General features: G+C 39.4%; 1 protein-coding gene across 1 annotated transcript; it reads right to left on the bottom strand.

Annotated features, from left to right (window-relative positions):
* Nucleotides 1-976: 976 nt before the first annotated feature.
* Nucleotides 977-1,500, bottom strand: LOC120538232 (serine/threonine-protein kinase pim-2-like; the record flags this gene model as incomplete). The annotated part of the gene is made up of 2 exons (XM_039767687.1): nucleotides 1,143-1,500; nucleotides 977-1,044 (listed from the first exon to the last, which is right to left on the bottom strand). Coding segments are annotated over exons 1-2 (426 nt in total), but the record flags the coding sequence as incomplete, so codon positions are not given.
* Between the last annotated feature and the right edge of the window lie 20,935 nt (nucleotides 1,501-22,435).

The following is a 22,435-nucleotide window of genomic DNA, read 5'->3' on the forward strand; positions in this document are numbered from 1 at the left end:
ATGTTGGTTTTAATTAGTCTAACATGTTTTCAGTTGTCACAGATCTCAAACAGATGTGAATTTTAGGTCGACCTGGAAATTCCTGAATTGGACCCATATGCGTATGAGTGGACCCGTCAATGGAATGGCACCCCTTCAGAGTTGGTTCCGGTTTTGTTCCACCACCCATCACCAAGGGCAACCTGGAATGAATTAAGTGGGCTTAAAAAAAGTCATGCTATATTATGTCAGCAATGGGGCAGGGTCTCAAGGGTAACGTTTTAACATAATTATCTATCTTTGTAAAAGTACAGTTTAAAAGATTTATGAATGCTCTCTATCATGACAACCTACTCACTATAAAGGGAATGATGGGTAAATCCTAACTTTAAAAGAAACAAACTTAATGCCCAACTGTCATCACTAACCCAATACACACTGCATCCCAGATCATTTCAAAGGTGATTAGTGTGATGACTGACCTGCCGAGATTTTTTTGAGAGGCAAGGTGATTGTGGATCTCCTTCAAGGTGGGCCGTTCCAATGGAATGAATGAGAGACATTTTTTGATAAGGTCCTGGCACTCTGTTTGAAAAAAAAACATAACAGCATAGTTAGAAGGTACAGCAGTCCATTCGTGGACACCCTTATTACATACTTTTGCCATTCCAATTTTGTGCCGGTGTATAAACTTTAAGCAACATTAACATCAAATATTTTTTCCATTTTAAAGAGAGCAAAAAGTAATTAAGTTTTTATTAATAACATAGCCATGAATAGATAGATAAGCATAAACAAATAGATGGCAACAAATAGATGAGAAAAAGTCTTTATGATACTCATCAACTAGTTCATAACATATTTCTTTTGCTTTCCCCTCTCCTTTACCTGTGGAAAGTTCTCTTGAGAATGTGAACCTGACCTTCACAATGTCATCAGTCCTCATGAATGGACGATGTCCGCAGAGTAACTCAAAAAATGTCACCCCCAGTGACCACACTGTTGCTGGAACAGCCCTGTAACGGTTCAGCATGAACCACTCAGGTGGGGCGTACAATAGGGACCCTGGAGAAAAAAAATGAAAGATTTAATATGATAGATTATTGTTGTGATTGACTGTGTGTATTCTAATGGCTCCATAGACGTTATGAAAGTTATATTACCAGGAAAATGAGTGTAGTCCTCATTCTCCTGTAGCACAGTGCCGCACCCGAAGTCAATCAACTTGATTTTCTCTGTGTTGGTTTGAATAAGGATGTTGTCGGGCTTCAGATCTCCATGGAATACCCAGCAGTAGTGACAGTGTTGGACAGCCTCCACCACTTGGGAAAAAATCGACTTGGCCTTCTCCTCTGCTAGGAATCCACCCTGGTTCATTATGAACTCTGTGAGATTCATGGATGGATCCAGCAACTCCATGACTAATGCTATCTTGGATGTCCCAATGCACCAGTCAAGCAGCTGGATGATGCCAGGGTGGGCAGCAGCACCTGAGACAAGTTGCATTAGGCCGATCTCCATGGGAACTTGCGTCTCTTGATTTGGCTAAATTACAGAAAAGACTCAAGTCAGAAAACGATAGGGTGCCATAAAGCAATTCAGACTTCACACATAATTAAATCCTACATGCATTACAGTTATTCCCAGATATTTTAACTGAGATGTGAATCCTTAGCAGATATTGACATATTTATCATTCCAGGACAGGGGAGGGGAAAAGCTTTTATAATATTTAAAAAGGTTGGAATGTTATATTTATCAGTTGGAGTTCATGGTCTAAAGATAATACACTATTCTAATATATTTTAACATCTTACTGTATAGGAATGCTGATATCTGGGAGGCAGGTTCCTGTTCTATTATCATTATCATTACCATTATTATATCACTTATGGGGAAAAGATGGAGAATAGGAGTCAGGAAGAAGACCTTCCAAATTGTCTGCAACTCATGGAACTCATCTTTAAACAACACCAAAGAGCTTCTACACCCAGTAGAAGTGGAGTGGATGTTGAGGTGGTGCACTGCTACAAGTACTTGGGGGTCCATATCCACATCGATGACAGGCTAGACTAGCCTTGTAACACAGAATAACTATTTAGGGAAGGGTAGAGCAGACTCATTTCTTAGGAAATCTTTAATGGGTAGTACATCGTCTACAACTCTGTGGTGGTCGGTGTGATTTTCTACTTGGTGGTGTGTTGGGCTGATAACATCACTTCAAAAATTAGGCTTAGTAATGAGATGCATTCTGGACCCACAGGAGGTAGCAGTGGAAAAAAGCATGAAGACAAAACTAATGGCCATTATGAACAATGCTGCACTTCTTCCATACTCCAAATCACATACTATGGCTGAATACTTTTGGCCAGTAAATCATTCAGCAGATGTGTGTCACGAAATGCTGCTGGGGCTGCTTTATACCAACAGTAACATGCCTGAATAATGCCTCACCGTGATTGCTCTTTTATTTGTAGCCCTTTGCAGATGCTTTCTATCTATCTATCTATCTATCTTGTGTAAGTATGCTTGCTATTAACAGATAGACAGTAAGCTGCCCAATAAGCTACATAATGGGGTAGTGGGTAGTCTTTCTGCCTCATATGTCCACCAGCCTGGGTTCAAATTGTGGCTCAATCACTTTGGTGTTAGTGTGTTTCCTGCATGTCTCTGTTTATGTTTTCAGACATTCCTCTCATATGCTAATGACATGCTGAAAAGACAACCAGCTGTTCTCAAACTCACCTAACCTTTTGTGACCCAAGCAAGAATAAAAGGGCACCTGAACATATTTTGTCATTTTTTAGGATATTTTAGTGTTACTCCACTACTGCAAGAGTGAGCTGAGAGCAGGAAGTATTGTTCAGTTAGTTTCTTTTTTTTTAAATCAGTACATTTCATGAGGTATTTTCCATTTTGTGATGTATTCTAATGGTAGATGGTGCTGTAAATTGTGTTCTGAGATTCTAGACTAACATTTCAAGGTAAAGTTGCTATATTTACTGATCATGGTGCCAGAGAGTGTCAATGTGCAGCATCCTGACCAGCACATGCAAGTGTAGTGGTTGCCACATTAAATGTTGTCTTTTGTTGGTTTATGTGCTTGATGGTATTTACTTGCCAAAAGTGGAGATGAGATCTGCACCTTTAAGTGAGGACATGTACCGTGGATTGGCCAATTAAAAGGGCAGGAAGTTGTTTAAAAGGAACAGGAAGTCCCAAGCAGAGGAGGGATTTTTAAACTAGGAAGGAATCAGCAATTGTGGGAAAACTTTTTCAGCTGGAGGAAATTTGACCTATCAGGACTGAGGCCTGCTCTGCATCATCCAGAGGTGGATTGCTTACTGGTTGTGGTGAGAAAAGCTGGGAAGGTTTCTTCTGAAGAAGTGGGTTGTTTGCAGGCTATTGAAGAGTCGATCGGAACAAATTGTGTGTGTGTGTTTTTTTAATCTGTGAGGCTTCTACATCTTCTATGCTGTGTTTAACTGAGCTTCCTCTGATTATGGATTGAACTTACATATCATCTGCATTAATATTTTTTGGTTTGGTAACTGTCATTTACATTGTTTACATTGTGTTGTGCTTGTCTTGTGTTTGTGAGTTGTACACGTGTACATCAGATCTTGTATCTTGTGTCTTGGTTTGGTAACAATAAAATTGTGTTTAACAAAATATTTTAAGCCTGGTGTCTTATTATTGGGCAAAGGGAATACTGGGTAGTGGTAGTAAGGCCCATTAGAAAGTTATATTGATAGATCAGCACACAAATGGTACTCTGTAGATGTGTCAGTAATTACCCTATAAACGTATTATTCTTTTATTCTAAATAAATCTATAATAATAATAAACAACTTTTTAAAAAGTACTTGATTTTTACTGTAGGATTTGTACACAGTGGCTCACATGGCAGTGACGGTAAAGACAGTTGTCTTTATGACCTTGAGACAAAAACTCAACAATATGCTGCTGAAAATGAACAAAAGTGAACAAATGGAGGCATAAATTGCCCTAAGGGGGTTCAGTAAAAAAAAAAGTATTTGATAAAATATGTTGCCTGTCTGTATGTTCTTTTAATTCTATAATTATTTAAATGGGGGACGTATTCAAATAGCTGAGCATTTTATTTGCCTGACACCTCTCAGAAATTCTCCACAAAGGAGAGTCACCCTGAAGGCTTTGGCTTTCAGATTTCAGGGTGAGGTTGGTATCGCATGTTTTATTTAGCACATGTAAGCAAGAATTTTACTGTGTGATATAATGAATATATGACTCCATCTTACCAAGCCTCTCACATTGGGCCTAGAGGGGCTGCTGCCGTATAGAAGAAGAATTAGCAGGGAATTATAATAATAAGGGGTGGACTCAAGTGAAAGGGGTTCAAGAAATACAAGTCCAAGTAGTCTGGTGGACTGAGATAATAATATTATGATTATTAATAATACCAATAATAGTACATCTTTGTGAAGTATGTGATTTTACTGTTTAAGCCTTTAACTCCAATCATTGCCATTTAAACTGTATATGCATCTTGATTATCTCTATTAGGTAATCCAGTTTAGGTTTGTGGAAAGCATCCAGTGCCTGGCAGGAACACAAAATGGATGAATACCAGTCTACTGCAGGGACACTCGCTCTCACTTACTCAGGACTAACTCAGAACTACAAGTTAAACTAACTGGCATATAAATGGTGGATTGGTGAAAATCTAGAGACCCAAAGGAAAAAATCATATGCACAGGGAGAACATTCAAACTCCACACCGAAGGCTGGTATTCAAACCCAGGATTCTGGAGCTGTAAGGTAGAAGAACTAACAAACAACCCTGCCATGATATATTTGATTATTTCTACAATTATGACTTTTTAAAGTTTTTAACACTTACTGTCTGTATCCATGGTTGTCCTAATGGAAGCTCTGTAAACTTAATGGCTACCTGTTAAAGGATTAAATAAAAAAAGCTAGTATATAGAATTTGTAGAAAATATTTAAACCAAATGTAAATCAAAAACAGTGAGAACAGGAATAAATTATAAAATATACTGTCCTATCAAGCATGAAATAAACAACTTTGTTTTGTTGATACATGCTATATAGTATACACTTGTCCAAAGCACTGAAAGTTAATTATTCAGAACTCAGAAACATTAACTTACGGGAAGATTGTCCTCAAGCCTCTTGGCTACTCTGACCTGTCCGAAAACGCTTTTATCCAGTAGACGTCCTATGCTGTATTTTCTAAATAGTGGGTCATATTCTGCATGGATGAAAAAGGGTTAACAAATCTAGACACAATCCCCAAGTACGAGACAAACAATTTGTAAGAATCAGCAACAAACTGATGGTGGAAAAATGGAAGGACATACCAGGGTTAACTTTGAGGAGACATACCCCAGAGGACACCGATTCTTCAATGTCAAAACTCTGTGGCTCCTTTGGTGCTTTTGGTTCTTCTCCCCTTTTCTTCTGAAACAGCTCCTGTAAACATGAAATAGCTTTTAAACTGAGCTTCCACTTTATGATGTCTGTCTTCTCAATAACACAAACAGCTGGCTCATCCAAACAGCCAATCCGGTTGTTGCAGTTCTTAATATGTAGCATGCAGACATGATTACAAGTTTTAGGTGATGTTCAGCCAGACATCAGAATTGACCACAACATCATTGTTGGTACCAAATGTGTCATTTCCAGCAACTCAAACAGCAGCTATCCTGGGATTTTTCAGGTAATCTTGTTTAGGGAGAATGGCAGGATAAGCAAAATACATCCAGTGAGAGGAGCATGGCCAGATTTATTCAAACTAACAAGAAGGCCACAGATACTCCAATCACTGCTCCATACAAAAGTGGTGTGCAGGAGGGCATCTCTGAAAAGACCACAAATGTCAGACCGTGGTGTGAATGGGTTACAACAGTAGGAGACCACTACTGTCTCATAAGAAAAATATAAAATGTCACCTGGGCCAACGAGTTGTGATTCCACTGCAATATGTAGAAGGTGGAGTCAAAATTCATCATAAACATCATGAATTCTGGGTAGCGTTAAGTGTCCAGACTGGCAGAGGTAATGTCATGGTGTTTTGTTGGCACATATCAGGCCACATTTGAATGCCTCAGCATAACTAAGCAGTGTCTATGACCACATGAATTCTTTAATGTCCCCTGTCTACCCTTTACCAAATAGGTAAAACACCCCAAATTAAAACACCCATTGTTTCAATCTGGTTTTAAATACATGACCACTTTATTCCAACTGGTCTGCATAGTTCCCAGATCTCAATCCAACAGAGTATCTTTGAGATGATACAGAATGGGAGATTTGTAGAATTAACATGAGGGTGAAAATCTGCAGGCACTATGTGATCCAATTTAGTCAACAGAATCCAGATTTCCTATAGGATACTTGCCAGCACTTCGTTGAATCCATGCCTTGAAGAATTAATGCTGTTCTAGAGACAAATGTAGGTCCTACCTGATACCTGATATCATATAGGTGAAATTAATGCAGTGAGCATGGAAGGCACATCCCCTAACATGGTGCAATGATTCTCAAAGGTCTAAGAAGGTGAACATCATTTACATGTTGCATGATGGTGGGAACTGGGACAATTTAACAGAAATTGTTGTTGTTAGTTTAATTTAAATAAATAGAGAAGAACTAAATATTCAGCATCCCAACCTTCACTAAATGTTGTATAGCATGAACCAACTAGGGATGAGGATGTTTGGTTTAATGGACTCTACATGTACTGGCCTGAGTACACAGGGGTGTGTACCCTGTAATAAACAGGCATTCTATCCCAGTTTGTCCCAATGCAAAAGGGATGTTTGCGGCCACTCTCATTTGGAATAAATGGGTTTAATTTGAACACTTTAATTAGTCAAAATATCACTCTTAATGAAGTTTGCAAAAAAATAATAACCACTGGAAAGTCATTTAACACAGAGCTGACCTTCTCACAATGGTTATTTGTTTCACACCACATACCTTGTTTTTATTTTCCCTCAACACTTCCAGGAACTCTTTGACTAACAATATGATCTCACTCCGCACAACATTCTCTTCCTTTTCACGCTTTAAGTTATCTAGCTCCTCGCAGAATGCCTCTTTTTCCTTCTTACAGTTCTGCACCTGGTCTTGAAGAACCCGAATCTCCTGCTGCATGTTCTGGACCACAATGACATACTCCCCAATCTGCTTGTCCCTCATCTTCACATGCTCCTTAATCGAGCCAACTTCCTTCAGGAGTTCTTCCTGGACACTCAGCCTTTGTTTCAGTCCACTCAGCTCAGACTCGGACTCCCTCTTCTCGGTTTCCAGATGTTCTATTCTGGAGTTGATAGTGTCCTTTTCAGTAAAGCACTCACACAGACGTTCCTTCAGGGAGCGAACCTCTTCCTGCAGCTCGGTAATGGCTTTCTGGTTTTCAGAGATGTCATGGTCTCTTTTCAGAAGGGCTTCATTCATAGACTCCTTACTAGGATAGTTCTGCAAGGCTTCTTCTTTTTCCCGCAACTTCTTTTTCAGATTATCCACTTCATGGAGCTGACTGGTGGCATCCCTCAGCTTTGAAGAGTTACCACTCACTTCTTTGTGTCTCTTACTGAGGCCACACACTCGTCCAGCCATGTCTGCAAGTCCTCATTTACTACAGTAGTGACAAAACCAAACTGAGATAGGAAGGACTCTGGTATACGAATGATACATCAGAAGAGAAAGAAAGAGATAAGGGTTAGCTGTACAGCAATTTCTGGGAAACCCTCATGACACCATTCTTTGAAAAACCTGCAAGAAGAATGAAGAGATGCCAAGCCTCTCTAGGCCTGTATATTAGCCATGTTGCTAGGAAACCCCAGAAAAGAATACAAGATGTGTCCATTTCACCATGAACTGGCCTGGTTGAAACCAACGACATGTGTTACATTTACAGGAGCACCAGCGCTGTGCCTCCCCTCTCAATTCACATGTGAGCTAGTCCATTTTTTTTATTGTAAATTCATACTTAGAACTTTACTTACTCATACACCTCTATTTCTGAAATTAAATTTATCTATGATTTAGTGAAATGAGTTTGAATTTCACCACAAAGTGACCAGCTATTTTTTATGTTAATTAATTAAGTTAATTCTTTATGCGTACAATTGATAATTACAAGCAAAAATACAGAAGTGGGAAAATCAGTCTTTTGATCCACCCACTCATCCAACCATTCACTTACCGTCCATTGTTGTGTTGAGCCACTCATCTAGAACTCCATCCACCAATGCATCTACCAATACATTACTTGTGTTCATCTATCCTCCTGCCTATCCATCCATCCATCCATTAACCCTTTATCTCAGTTATTCAGTTTGTAGCCCCCCCATTCAATAATTTATCCATTTTTTTGATTCAGCTACACTTGTATTTGTCTTATCCATGTATTCTTCATTTCTTTTTCTTGTCTACTCATCTATACTTTGTCACACACATGTGCTTAGGGAGCAGACAAAGGGTCCAATTTTAAGTGAATTATCAAGAGACGGGGGGCTGGAACAGAGTACTAATGCCTTTTTACTTCTTCCTACAGGTCAGCAGAAGAATAGATCTTATTTTCCATTTTAGTCCATTCCCAGCAACACCATTTCCAGCTTCCCAAAGATGAGAAACTTCCAGCTTCCTCCGATGATGTCACTTACCAGTCTCGCCACGATTACATCACTTCTGGCTTTCCACAAAGACATCACTTGTGGTCCCACCATGATGACATCACTTCTGGCTTCCTCCAATGATGTCACTTCCACTTCCTCCAAAAAACCCATTCTTACTTCCTTCTGCCACGATATATAAAGCATCCTCAACTGTACTGCTCGGTCTGATGTGTTATAAACAATTATGACCAAAATCATTCAATTTTGACTCCGCATCTGCCAGAACATTATACGGGGAAGCTTCCCCAACTCTTATTTTTTGTCTCTGTTTCTTTATTTCTCACAACCTGTATTCACAATGAATTATCCTTTTTCATCGCTACTGGTGTTCACTCATCTGTTCAGCGTTTAATCCTTTCATTAATCTTTACCATTCATCTTCTACATTTATTATCCTATTAGGCCATCCATCAATTTATCCATTGTCATGCATGCGCATCAGAGGAGCACCTTCTGGGCTCATCTGAGGTACTTGATAACACCCTGGGTGAGAAGCGGTCATATTGCTAAACATGTCGTCTCCTTTTCTCCCCACAGTATTGAGAAGATGCCCATTGAAAGAATTTCATTCCACCTGCTCCAGTCTTCACACCATAAAAACCTAAGTGCACTCGAATGAGGCGTCACTGAGAGAATCACAGGATGTAGTTCCAATGAACTAAGAAGAACCGGAAAAAACCCTTTGTTTGGAAAGCCAAGAAAAGGCTATACTTTTATTATGTTGAAACCTTTTTTGTCTGCCTTATTTGTCATTGAACATTTTCTGATATTTAAAGAGAGATAGAGAGAGAGAGAGAGAGGTTGGGAGCACTGATATAGCGCGTTACCCATCACACGATGAACCACCTGAGGATCATAGAGAAGGACCCAAATGCAGCCGTGCAACAGGTGATATCTCAGCACCACACCAGTTCGACTGGAATTGAAAAGTGTGAGGTTTTTTATAGTTGCTGGAGTGCCAATCTTACCACCAACTCCAGAGTTTTCCATGCAATTTGGAGGGCCTGCTTGCAGGGCTGGATGCAGGTTAACATTATACCCAGGATGGAGCAATTGCAGGTTAAGGGCTTTGCTCAAGGGCCCAATTGAGTGGAATCACATCTGGCATTTATGGGATTCAAACTGACAACCTTTCCATTGCCGGTGCAGATCCCTAGCCTCGGAAAGACTTTAGCTGAATTGAAGAGGTACAACTGGGTAGTCACCTCAACATTTTTCTTTCTTTTTTGCTTGCTCTTTCCTATTGCACAACCACACCATCCATCCTTTTATGAAGGACAGACGAGAGAACAACTTTTTGGCATATAATGGATGGACCAGTGGAAGCCAGAAGACATTAGCAGTTCCATTCCTCCTAAAACAGGTGGCAGTTGTCCTCCTGAGGCATCCCAGCTTGGACACCCACAGGGGAAGTGCAGCTTTTTTGGGGTCCCTGTGTGTCATTAAAAGGAACTGTCAGGGGAGGTGCTGTCTGGTTTCCGTACGAGCAGGAATTGCTCCCAAGAGGACAAACTGTGGTAACAGAAACATTTCTGGGCACAGCTTAGGAGCAAAGTAGAGTCAGAGTCAGGAGGCAATGGGTGACACTCAACGAGAGGAATGGATGAAGAAAGAGAGACACTTTGATTGCATTTGTTGTTGGTTGTTTCTGCACAATTGGTGATTTATTTGTAATAAAATACTTTATTTGAACTTAAAACTGTGTTGGGTAATATTGTGTCTGAAGTTTGGGGCTCAGTTGTGCCCCCTTGTGGTTGCACCATTTATTCTTATTTTCACTGATTCAGAAAACACCATAACTCCATCCATCCATCCATCCATCTTTTCAGCAGTCCACTCATATATTCAGTCATTTGTCTATCCATCCATTCCTAAATCCAGCAGTTTACATATTCTTTCACTTACCTATCATTCTGTTCCTCTATTAATCTATTCATGTCACCCATCTGCTCTTCAGTCCATCCATACATCTATTCATCCTTTCAGGCATTCAGTTATTAAATATTTTAGTCGGATTCAGCGGGTTGGAAAATGGATGGATGGATAGTTAACCATTCATCCAACCACCAAACAATCTACTCAACCACCTGTTCATTCTTCTTCTCAGTCACACACTCACCCACTCATCCATTTATCTATATATCCATGTACCCATTTTTCATTCTCTTCGGTTCAGCCACCCATACATCCTTCTATTTAGACATCTATCAATCCAACAATTTTTCTGAGTCCCCTTTTTCATGGCAGGGCTGCAAGGTAGATAGAGGAACATGACAGGACCAATAGTCCATCCTAAGCCAAATTAATGAACCCTGGGTCTGGCATAAGCAAGCATTGCTGTGTTCACCTGACCAGACATACAGTACATAGTCTTGGAGTGAAATTAGTACGTCATAAGAAAACCAATATGGACAATATGCATATTCCACACAAGCAGCTGTTCCCTGGAGTTTTAAGGTAGCAGTGTTCCTCTAATGTAAATTTCGGGTATCCATTTTCAGTGCATTTGGTTTGCAAATTGGAGTCGCAGGAAGTTGAAGCCCCTACTGGAAGCAACAGGACTAAGCCAGGAACGAATCCTGGATGCTTGGAGGATGCAGAAACGAGTGCTTATGTTGAGCTGGAAAGGAGCAGAGTGTAGATGTGTTCAACACCACAAAGGATGTACAAAATGGCTCAATGGAGGCTGCAGTGTAGGTCTATTTTGCAATAATCTGGGTACAGTGAGCAGACCTCACTCAATACTGGAATGAGCATGTTTGGAAACTGAAAGAATTATTGGAAAAAAAAGATTTTAGAAACGTCTTTGTTTACTATTTAAATGACTGTGGTTATCATTATTGTGCATCATTCTAGTGTGGCTCACCTTATCACTGCTTACACAATGCTTATTTGGACTTGCTGTCTGAATCCTTCACATGGTCTACCCAGTGCAGGCTGCATATAAAAAGCTAGCATGCAACTGCACATAGTCTATTAGCAACACAGCATCAACAGGCAAAGCTAACACATGTAGTTTTCATTACTGGTATTATTTTTTTGAAAAAACACAATATTTTAGCTAAAATGTGTGAGTGAACTAGTGGTCTCAACTTCTCACCTCATGATTCCCACCCCCTCCATCTTTAAAGTACAGGCAGGGTTTTTTTTGAAGCATGTGAAACTGTGATGGTAGATAATCTGAGATGAGACAAAGTGAGACTCCTGAGTGCTTCAAGCAGAGTCATGCAGACGGTGTGTGGGAAAATCTTTGCTAGAGTCGTGTGCCTTAGATTTGCAGGTAAATGAAACAATATGAATTTTGTAAGGCACCTAATCACCTTTCTGTGTCCACTAAAGCACTTTTCACATTCCTGACCTAGAGCTGGTAGGAAATGGTGGCTATCCATACATTAAAAACATAAACAATACAGGCTTGAGCCTTTAATGATTTATTTTAATGATCATAACCTAAGGCTAGCTAGTAAAATATGTTCCCTTTTAATATGATGGAGATTACATTACACAAGTTTTAAATCCTCTGTAAGGTTCCCTGACAATATAAATTCAAAGGACTGACAGCAGGACTGTGATATTCCTCATCATATTTAATGCTTTTAGTAGTCTCAATGCACATACCTGACTGTATGGGCTGTTTCTAGTGGGTGGGCGATAGGAAGAGCTAAAAGAATGAATCACATCTTATACAAACTTAATATCACTATATTACTTGGTGCTAATAATGTCTCAACATTTGAAAGTGTCAGCCAGGTGATAAAGGTGAAGAAAATAATATCTCATTAGTATTATGATAATAACTCTAAAGAAAATGATTTTATGCTTCTGAAAGTAATGCACATGATCTGTCACACACACCAGTCAAATCAATTACACCCACATCTTTCATTTATAACTCCACTGCTCTGCTATTAGCCAGCAATTGCCCTTTGCACTCTCTGGGTGCTGTTTGGCTTAATTTTCTTTTCTGTCTCTGATGCATCTTTAGGATTACAATCATAAAGATTGTAATCAAAATGGACAAAGTGGGGATAGTACTACCAGAACACATCTAGCATCTCAACAAAATGTCTTCACTAGAGATCCATCCATCCATCCACCCATCCATTATCCAACCCGCTATATCCTAACTCCAGGGTCACGGGGGTCTGCCGGAGCCAATCCCAGCCAACACAGGGCACAAGGCAGGAAACAAACCCTGGGCAGGGCACCAGCTCACTGCAGGGCGCACCCACACACACCCACACACTAGGGACAATTTAGGATTGCCAATGCACTTAACCTGCATGTCTTTGGACTGTGGGAGGAAACCAGAGCGCCCAGAGGAAACCCATGCAGACACGGGGAGAACATGCAAACTCCACACAGGGAGGACCCTGGAAGCGAACTCAGGTCTCCTAACTGCGAGGCAGCAGCACTATCCACTGCGCCACTATAATAATAAATGACAGGAAGAGGCATGTAAATGCTTACTAAAAGGAACTAAAAGTCTTTCTTCTTGTGTCAATAGTATGTAAGCAAAAAGCTATCTATTTTCACAATTTTTTTTTGCAAAGGCAAACACCAAGTTCCATGACGAATTCAGTTTCATGCAAATTATTTCATTTATCACCAGTAACTATTAAAGGGGAGCACTGAGATTATTGATACTCAAGCTTAGAGATGCATTATCAGGAAATAGAATGCCACTGTTAACCTTTTGTACAATCTTCTATGTCAGTAACTGTAATTTATCATTTAAGGTTATTTATATTTCACAATCTATAACCCTTGAATTCATGTTTCACTATATTTGGACACCTCAGTTCTGCTCCTATTGCTTCTTCCTTAAAAATGATGTTTACCTTAAATCAAATGAGCTATGTGAGATTAGCATGTTTTGGCAAGTGGTGCTTTTCATTCTATTCATCTTTGGACCTCTGCTTTACAGCTGAAGAGAAAGGCCATTTTGAGCAAAACTGTAAACCTGCTGAAGCTGCCATGGATGCAGAAGGATGTAGACATTAAACCTGAGTTGGTCTGCTCAATTGCTAGTTGACACTTTGATGAAGAAATGAGTAATGGCCTCCTGTATTATGTCAATGTGACTGTGGACAGTGGAAGGAAGTGTGCAACATTCACAGAGAACAAGATCTGTGCTGGCACAGTAGATAAAGCAGCCTGTAAGTTGAGATGGTGTGCTGCCCTTCTGTTCTCATGAAATTAAACCTTCAAGTTAGATTAGATAGCTAGATAGCTAGATAGATAGCTAGCTAGCTAGCTAGCTAGCTAGCTAGATAGATAGATAGATAGATAGATAGATAGATAGATAGATAGATAGATAGATAGATAGATAATCAGTTCATGTTGGTTCTCTATATCCAACCACAGAAGACAGCAGTATAGACTTAATAACTACCACATCATCTGAAGTTTCCTGGGTTAGATAGATAAATGTGGAAATACAGGACTTTTACAGATGTGTAAATGCCCCTGTTGTCAGGCTGCCCAGATGAATAACAGAAAAATGACAGCAGTGTATGGCAATGGTAGTAACAAGGGACAGACAATCATTAATGTTAAAGCATGCAATTTTAGAGATACATCCCTTGTTTGTTTTTGCTATTTAGTGAAGGAAGAGAAGCCAAGGACTACTTGCTCCACTGAAAGGTTTTGATCAAGGAGTAAAAACCAAAGTGTTAATATGGAGACCACGTCCCTCAAGTATAAATGGTGTGTACGCCAATTTCCATGCTCACTTCAAGATGTATAAAAACTAAACTTGGCATAAAGCCACTCACGTTTTCACGGCAGCCTCACACCGTGCGTACACACGTTTCTGCTCAGTTTTGAAAACTGGCGGCACCCAGCATCAAAGCAGTGCTACTGTTCCTGTTTTCTTTCTTTTTTAGACTCATATCCATAACACGAGTTTTATCAAATACATCAAAATTAACTGTATATTGTTTATAACTTGAAGGCACTTCATTGTAATCATGCTGTAACAATATAATGCAATGGACAAACTATTCCAAACACCATAGTTGCTTTAGTGTTGCTACTCTTAGTGCACCACTCAGAGTATTTTTAACCCATTGTATCTGAGTATGGAATCACAGCTGATCAGCAGCTGACTGGAAAGCTCTATGGCGGCTTGTGTTGAGAGCGCAGAGGATTATTGGGATACAGCATCCAGCCCTGGAGGACATTTATAGCACACATTTCCTCTTGAAAGTTACAAGCTCCTGCATGGATTCCCCTCAGCCATGCTGCAGTCTATTTGAGCGTATCCCATCCAGCAAATACATCACAGCCTATCCAGACCATCAAGTGCTCCCAGTAGAACTATTTGTTCTTATAATTACAATTATCTCACCGTAAACTCCAGCAGACTCCTGTGACCATGTAGTTGGATAATGGATGGATGGATGGATGTATAAGAAAACACTGCCTATATCATTACCTTACCTATTATTCATCTCTGCTTTAAATCTCCATCTGAGGATCTCCTTGGCTTACTGTGACAAGGAAATTTCAAGCTGACAGCTTGAGTAACATGCAAGGACAGACACATCCAGACCATCTACTGATAATCTAAACTTATTCATCTGGTTTTGCAATGACCAATTCATATAGTACATCACTCCTAGAACTATCTCTTGCGTGGGGCTGTCAACCTCCTTCATGGCTGGCCTCAAACCTGCACCAATGCTAATGTCAGAACTCTCATTGTGCTCTCTTTTTCAGGCTATTCTTATCTTGCTCTGTAATCTGCTACTGGGTTACAACTGTAAATCTTAAATCATCTTCTCTCACCAAACCTGTTTATTACAAGTCAGGATTACAGAGAACCATGAGGTATCCCAGCAACAGTTAAAATAAATTCCTGGAAAACAAGGAAGCCGAAATCAAGATAGATTTTCCTCTTACCTTTAACAGCATGACATCGTTTTCTAAGGCTGCAGGTTGATAGTATGGATGAGGGATGGCTTCCACTTCTACAGTATGTCCTGCCTGCTATTCTCATTCGCATCATGAAGCAGCACAGTCTAATGTGGGACAGCAACTGCTCCTAACAAATGCTCCCTTAAGCCCCATAGCCCTTAAGTCCAGAGAGCAGGTTGTAATACATTGGAACAAGGTAAGGTGAGTCCCATTGTGGCTCTCCTCTTTTCTCAGTTACTTTTGGCAGCTATCTGTCTCTTCACAACTACTTTGTATTTCTATACTTTTATCTTTCAACACTAATGTAACCAAATAAGAAAAAATATTTTTTTCAATTAAAATAGTTTTAGTAAAGGAGTCTTATCAAAAGTTTTTCTGACCTCTCTCATGAAATATTCTAGCAATCTACTTTTGCAAAATTATGATTGTGTTTGCAAGCTAACAAACAAAAACACCAACAATTGCAGCCAGGGACCAGCTTTACTTTAATTTGACCTTGTGGTGTAATGTATTTTATTTTAAAGACTGTGAGTACATTACAGTGATTCATTTAAAATCTGTAAAACATAAATCCTGTTCAAATTAAAATCTACATGTGTAGCCTTTTCTTAGTGACTCTGCTGGTATTATTGTCAGTGGGTGGTCTTCTGTTAGCAAAAATGAACACTCTAGCACAGACAAACTCATAAACAAAAGAAATTCAATGAGAGTCCCCTAAAGGCAATATGGCCAACGGTGCCAACATATACAGTTTATGCTCTCCATTTACAGTATCTCTATAGGGTGTCCTATAACAACACAGGCTCACTATCAGCACTTTGGGAAGGACTGGCATATTTGTGAACAGTGTCTTGGGGAAGGAAGGTTAGTCATTGTGTCAAAATAACACAATAATGTTGGAAGATCCTTCTTTAATTTGCTATCTTTATTTCACTATTTCACCTGTTATTTCTCATCACATTGGAGCCATTATTAGTTGAGGTTGAGTAAGCCAGTTTTCATATCTCTGCCTAACTTGTCATTTTAAAGGCAGCTGTGCTCACTAGTGAATGGGTTACCAGGCAGCACAGGTTGGTCTTTAAGTATTTTAGTCTGTTGTGGCTGTGTTCCCTTGTACCTTCATTAATCACTATGGCCTGGTGACATAAAACAGATTCCTCTAGCATCACTGCTAAGGCGTTCTTATAGAATAGCTACCAGCTTAGTTGCTCAAACAAGGCTGAGACCACAACCCTAATTCAGATGACAGAAATGATGTACATTCCAAGTGTAGGCTGAGTCAAGCAGATTTTTTCCATCATAGGGTTGAAAGGCTGGGAACTCTTTAAAGGCAGCATAGAATAAGGAGCCAGCAGGAGCTTAATGTACAGACATAGGCCGCCATAGCCAGTCCTAAAATGGTCTTCTGGCCCTGATTTTTAAATTTCTCCAGGACAATCTTAATGCAAGACCAGAGAGATCAAACTCCTACCCCTGCTTTGCTTGACTTCAGGTTTCATTATGCATTTTTAAATATGTGACTCCTTACAAGTCATCATACAAAAAAAAAACTTGAATGTGATCCTTTAGCCTCGCCCTTTCAGCACCTCTAAAGATGTCCTGTAGTGATTAATTACACCAGAAAATTGTCTTCCTTGGGGGGATTTGGTGTTGTACTCTCAATTTTGAAATCACTCAAACAAGCTTCCATATAAATTTGTTCCTTAAAGAGCAGTTAGATGTCTCAATGGCTGTAATCGTCTCTGTTGATTTTGCTTTCTCAGGCAGTAAGTATTGCTGACAAAAGGAAGCATTAATTATCAATAAACCATAATGAGTCTTGTCACATTGCATTTTCAGATAACTAGTGGAAAGAGTGAGATTAAAGAAACCACAAATGAAAATTAAATTCAGGGAGAAGAGAAGTGCAGAATTCACAGATAGTACTTCAGTGACCTCATGACTGCACTTTACTGAATCTGGTGCTACTATAGGTACCCGGGTTTAGATCCCACCCTGATCACCGTCTCACTGGAGTCTGCATGCTCTCCATCTTTATCACTCATATCTCAACATTGTATGGGTCAGGTGAAGTAAAGTCTGTAAACAGGCCCTCTATGTTAGACTGTGCCTATTTATCCTAGCAATTAGCGGGTGCACCATGTGCCTTAATTCCAGACTTGTGATTGATTCTTTAAGAATAAGCTCTGCCTGAAGTTGGCATGAAAAGGGGAGTTTAAAAAATTAAAGTATGAATGGCAGAGTTTTAAACTCTGGTGTTTTTGATTAGTAAAAGTAACTGATGATCCAAGAGACTGAAGTCATTAATTTAGCTCCTTCGACAGCAGACAATATAAAAGGTTATGGCCTCTTTGTTGTATTTTTCTAAATCTATTTTATTATTATGGCAGCAGTGGGAAACACTACTGTCTCACAGATCCAGGGTCCTAGGTTCAAGTTCATGTCTATGTAGGTTTTCCTTCCATATCCTCATTGTTTGGCTAGTAAGTGGTATGTGACCAAAAGAGTTGTGCTTTTATGTGTGTTATGACAAAACTCATATGTTTGTTAGTGCTGGTGATAGTGAGTTGCTATGTAGAGAATCCTATGTGGAATATTACAGAGTGACTGGTAATTGGCAGCACCCCAGGCTTTGCCAGGATAGGATCTTTATGTGTGTGTCTGTGTGTGTGTGTGTGTGGGCTAATCTTTCCCCTAACCCTTGCCCTACTCTGGTAAGTCTAACAAATTCCATGATAATATATTAACTCTGTCTGCGGACCTCATCTTTTTCATGTACTGTATATGGATGACAGGGTGGCTTTCACTCTTTCTCTCACTTGCTTTACATTACAAGTCCAGTACAGTATAATGTCCATAAGCCCGCTAATGTACAATCTACTTTAATATTCTGATAGGCTACTTCAAGTCATACGGTACAAATAGTACAAGATCACAGGGAAAGATGAAAGGAATGGACTACAGTTTAAATAATCTACCTCTCCATTCATCTATTATCAGGCCCATTTAATCCACCAATGGCAGAACGTTTCCCTCAGCACTGGAGGCAAGACAGGAGCCAACCATGGACAAACGTTAATCCATCCATTAATTCTACAACCCGCCATATCCTAACTACAGGGTCATGGGTGTCTGCTGCAGTCAATCCCAGCCAACACAGGGTGCAAGGCAGGAAAAAAACCCCAGGCAGGGCGCCAGAACTTCAAAACCTTAGGTCTAAGAGATCACAAACATTAGAGAGGTCTGAAAGCATCTTCATCAACACAAGTTTAGCAACTTTAGGCATTCTTTGTTTAATGCACTACCAGTGATCAACTCTAGAGGACTGAAAGGGTGTCATCAAGAGGTGTAACAGATTTGGGCAAAAAGCAAGAAAGTGCTTTCACAAGGTCAATATTTTTTTCTGGAAAATCTATACTCTGTTTTTCCAATGGCATGTTCAACATACATCTCTTCAGTGACGGATTAAGAAAGTAGTGGTGTGAATGTCAGAATCTTTTGTCATGAATGGACACCTGAGGACCTTTTGGACTTTGCTGATGCTTGCAATACCACTCCTGGTTGAAAGGGGGCACTGTTACTAACAATATCTTTTCATTTTCCCTCCGTGGTACCAAGATGGCACCCAGTGAGGGCAACTGAGACACATACACAACATCTCAAATGGGCCATATAAATTCAAAAGTTCCCAGAAGGAATGGTTGCATTTGAGAACCAGACCATTTATATGAAGGACATCTGTGACCCTGAATTGCTCGATTGAGCTTTTTCAGTTGAGAAGCCACGTTGGCCTTGTACGCACTTATTACGACTTTTTCTTGTTTTTGCACCTCTGGTTAAGTTCTGTTTTTAGACTCTTACTCTCCTGTTGTTTGGTCCCCAACTATTTCTGAAGACTCATCAGTTTGCTTGTCCCCTGATACTTTATGTGCCACAGAGGACAAAACAACACCATCAGCCAAGTAACTTCTTGCTGTCTGCTTTCTTTTGTTGGGATTTACACCCTCAAATGTCTGTCATTACTTTGCCTAGAAATCCTCTTTTTATTTTTTGTTTTTTATTAATGCCTCTAGTGAAGCACTAATAACCTCACAGGACATACACATGTGCATAATCTAAGACTGTAGAAGAAATTGATGGCTTTAAGCTGTCAATAACACATGCAAAGAACTTCCTGACTCAATTTATTTGGATTAAAAGCCAAACAGCCTGTCTACTGATATCCATTAGTGCATTCTAATCTTCTGCAACTCATGAAAGAATTTAAAAAATTGCATTTTTACTGTCCCATCAAAATGACTAGACAATTAAAACTCCAACACGTTTTCATTGTGGTAGGATCCTGCTGTGTTCATTTGTAGTGCTTATGGAAGACATTGAACTAGACAGCTAAAACAATAATCTTCTATATACTGTGGCTCTTCATGGATAGCATGAACTATTAGCAAGTGTATCTGGTGGTTGTATAAAGAGGATCTCATTGCCAAGTTGCTTTTGCAATAGTCCTACAATAAACCTTTTAAACTGCTCATGGCAGCAGCACTGTCGCAACACCAGGTGTTAATATAATCAGTCCTGCAGCCACAGTGATGCAGAAGTCTAAAAATGTTTGTCAGAATCCAATTTATACAAGGCTAGCAAACCAACCTAGTGACCATTCTAACCATAAACTAGACTAATTTTCCACTTTGTGCACATATCTTCTTCTATCACACTTAATGTAGAATCTGCTTGAGTTTTCATTAGCATTAGAACATTAGAACATTAGGGACAAGAACAGGCCATTCAACCCAATAAAACTCCAGTCCTGTCCACTGTAAAAGAAGTAGCCTCAACACACGATAAAGGTTTGGGGCAGCCACCCGTATATTGTCCCTGGCTACAAAAGGGTAAAGAGAACAACGTTGCTGTGTTTAGGTTGAGGTCCATGACTGAACTGATGACGTTTTGAAAGATGGTGGTTTTATAATCTGTGAACCGGAAGTGATGTCATCTGGCCGGAACTGGAAGTGGCGTTAAATCAGGTAGGTTTTACCTTATTTGGCCTGCAGAGATAACAGAGGTAGGTTTAATGCACCCGCCACCCCCTGGCCTTGCAGGTAATTACCTCCACTTGGTCCACTCAGCTCTTTTCTATTCTAATGTGTGTGACACCACTTATTTTTTCCAAAACAATATCAAGTTGAGTTTTGAAATTCCCAAAAGTCGCACTGCCTATTGCACTACTTGGTACCTTATTCTATGTCTCCATGGTTCTCTGTTTGTGTGAAAGTTATGCTTAACAAGTTTCCAACTGTGTCCCTGTGTTTAAAATAACAGTCTCAATCCACTGGACTATTTCTTTCATAATTTTAAACATTTCAATTATGTCATCTCTTAATCTTCTTTTGCTTATACTGTGTAGGCTCAGCTCTTTTAATCGTTCCTTGTAATTCATCCCCTGAAACCATGGAATCAGCCTAGTCGCTCTTCTCTGGATCTTTTCTAGTACTGCTGTGTCATTTTTGTAGCCTGGAGACCAAAATTGCACACATTACTTTAGATGAGGCCTCACCAGTATGTTATAAAGCTTGAGCAGAACTTCCTCAAACTTGTACTCTACTCATTGCACTATATGACCTAACATTCTGTTAGCTTTCCTAATGACTTCTTAACATTGTTTGGGAGTTGATAACATTGAGTCCTCTATGACTCCTAAATCCTTTTCAAAAAGGGGTACTTTTGATTTTCAGACCTTTAATTGTGCATCCAAACCTAACATTTTTACTTCCTATGTGTAATACTAATTTACTGTATATGTTTGAGCAATTTCTGCACCCAATTACATACATCACCCTGAACTTCCATCTCTTTTAATTTGATGCCCAACCTCACATGTGGCATCTTATCAAATGCTTTCTGAAAGTCAAGATAAATAATATTCTATGCTTCACTTTGATCATATTCTTCTATTTCTTTCTCACATAATTCCAGCATGTTGGTAAACATGACCTCCTTCTTCTGAACCCTAGCAGACTATTTAGTAAGACTCCTGATCTTGCCAAATGTTGCTCAATCTTTCCCTTAATAATTCCTTCCATTAATGTACCTGTGATGCACATTAAGCTTACTGATCTGTGATTTCTTGGATCTACTCGGTCACACTTTTTATATAGAAGGATAATATTTGCCATTTACCAGTCCTCTGGAATTTCCCCAGTGCACAGTGACTTCCTGAAAATAAGGGTCAAGGGTTTATATATGTACCTGCTAACCTCCTTAAGAACTCAAATATTATCTGGTCCTATTGATTTGTTTGGTTTCAATTTAATTCTAAACAGCACTTCTCCCTCAGACAATTTCCAAATCACTCAGTATCTCCTTAGTAGTCCCTGTTACTGCTGGGAGGTTATCCACATTCTCACATGTGAATACCTCAGAAAAATGCAACTTTAGAGTACTGGCAATTTCACTGTCTGTATTTTTGAAATCCCCTTTACTGTTCTCGATACACTCCACCTTCATCTATCTATCTATCTATCTATCTAAACAGATAGTACTGAATGAAATAACAATGATGGATATTACAACACATTCAAATCTTTGAGCAGGTACTGCAATATATTATATAAAGGCTTAATTTCTTATCAGCAATGAAATAATGCCTTGTTGTTGTATCCTCCATTACATCAACCACAATTGTTGCATTCAGCACATGTTATGAGGCTGACAGTAACAATATGTAAAATTAAACCTCTGATATTTGGAAATTGAAGAGTATGATGTCTTTCTCTTCATTCTATTAAACATTGTTAAAAATAAGGATAACTTTAAAAAGTGCAATTTTGTGATTGATTGAATATAGGTCT

This window comes from Polypterus senegalus, chromosome 10 (assembly GCF_016835505.1).
Source record: "Polypterus senegalus isolate Bchr_013 chromosome 10, ASM1683550v1, whole genome shotgun sequence".
Lineage (NCBI taxonomy): Eukaryota > Metazoa > Chordata > Cladistia > Polypteriformes > Polypteridae > Polypterus > Polypterus senegalus.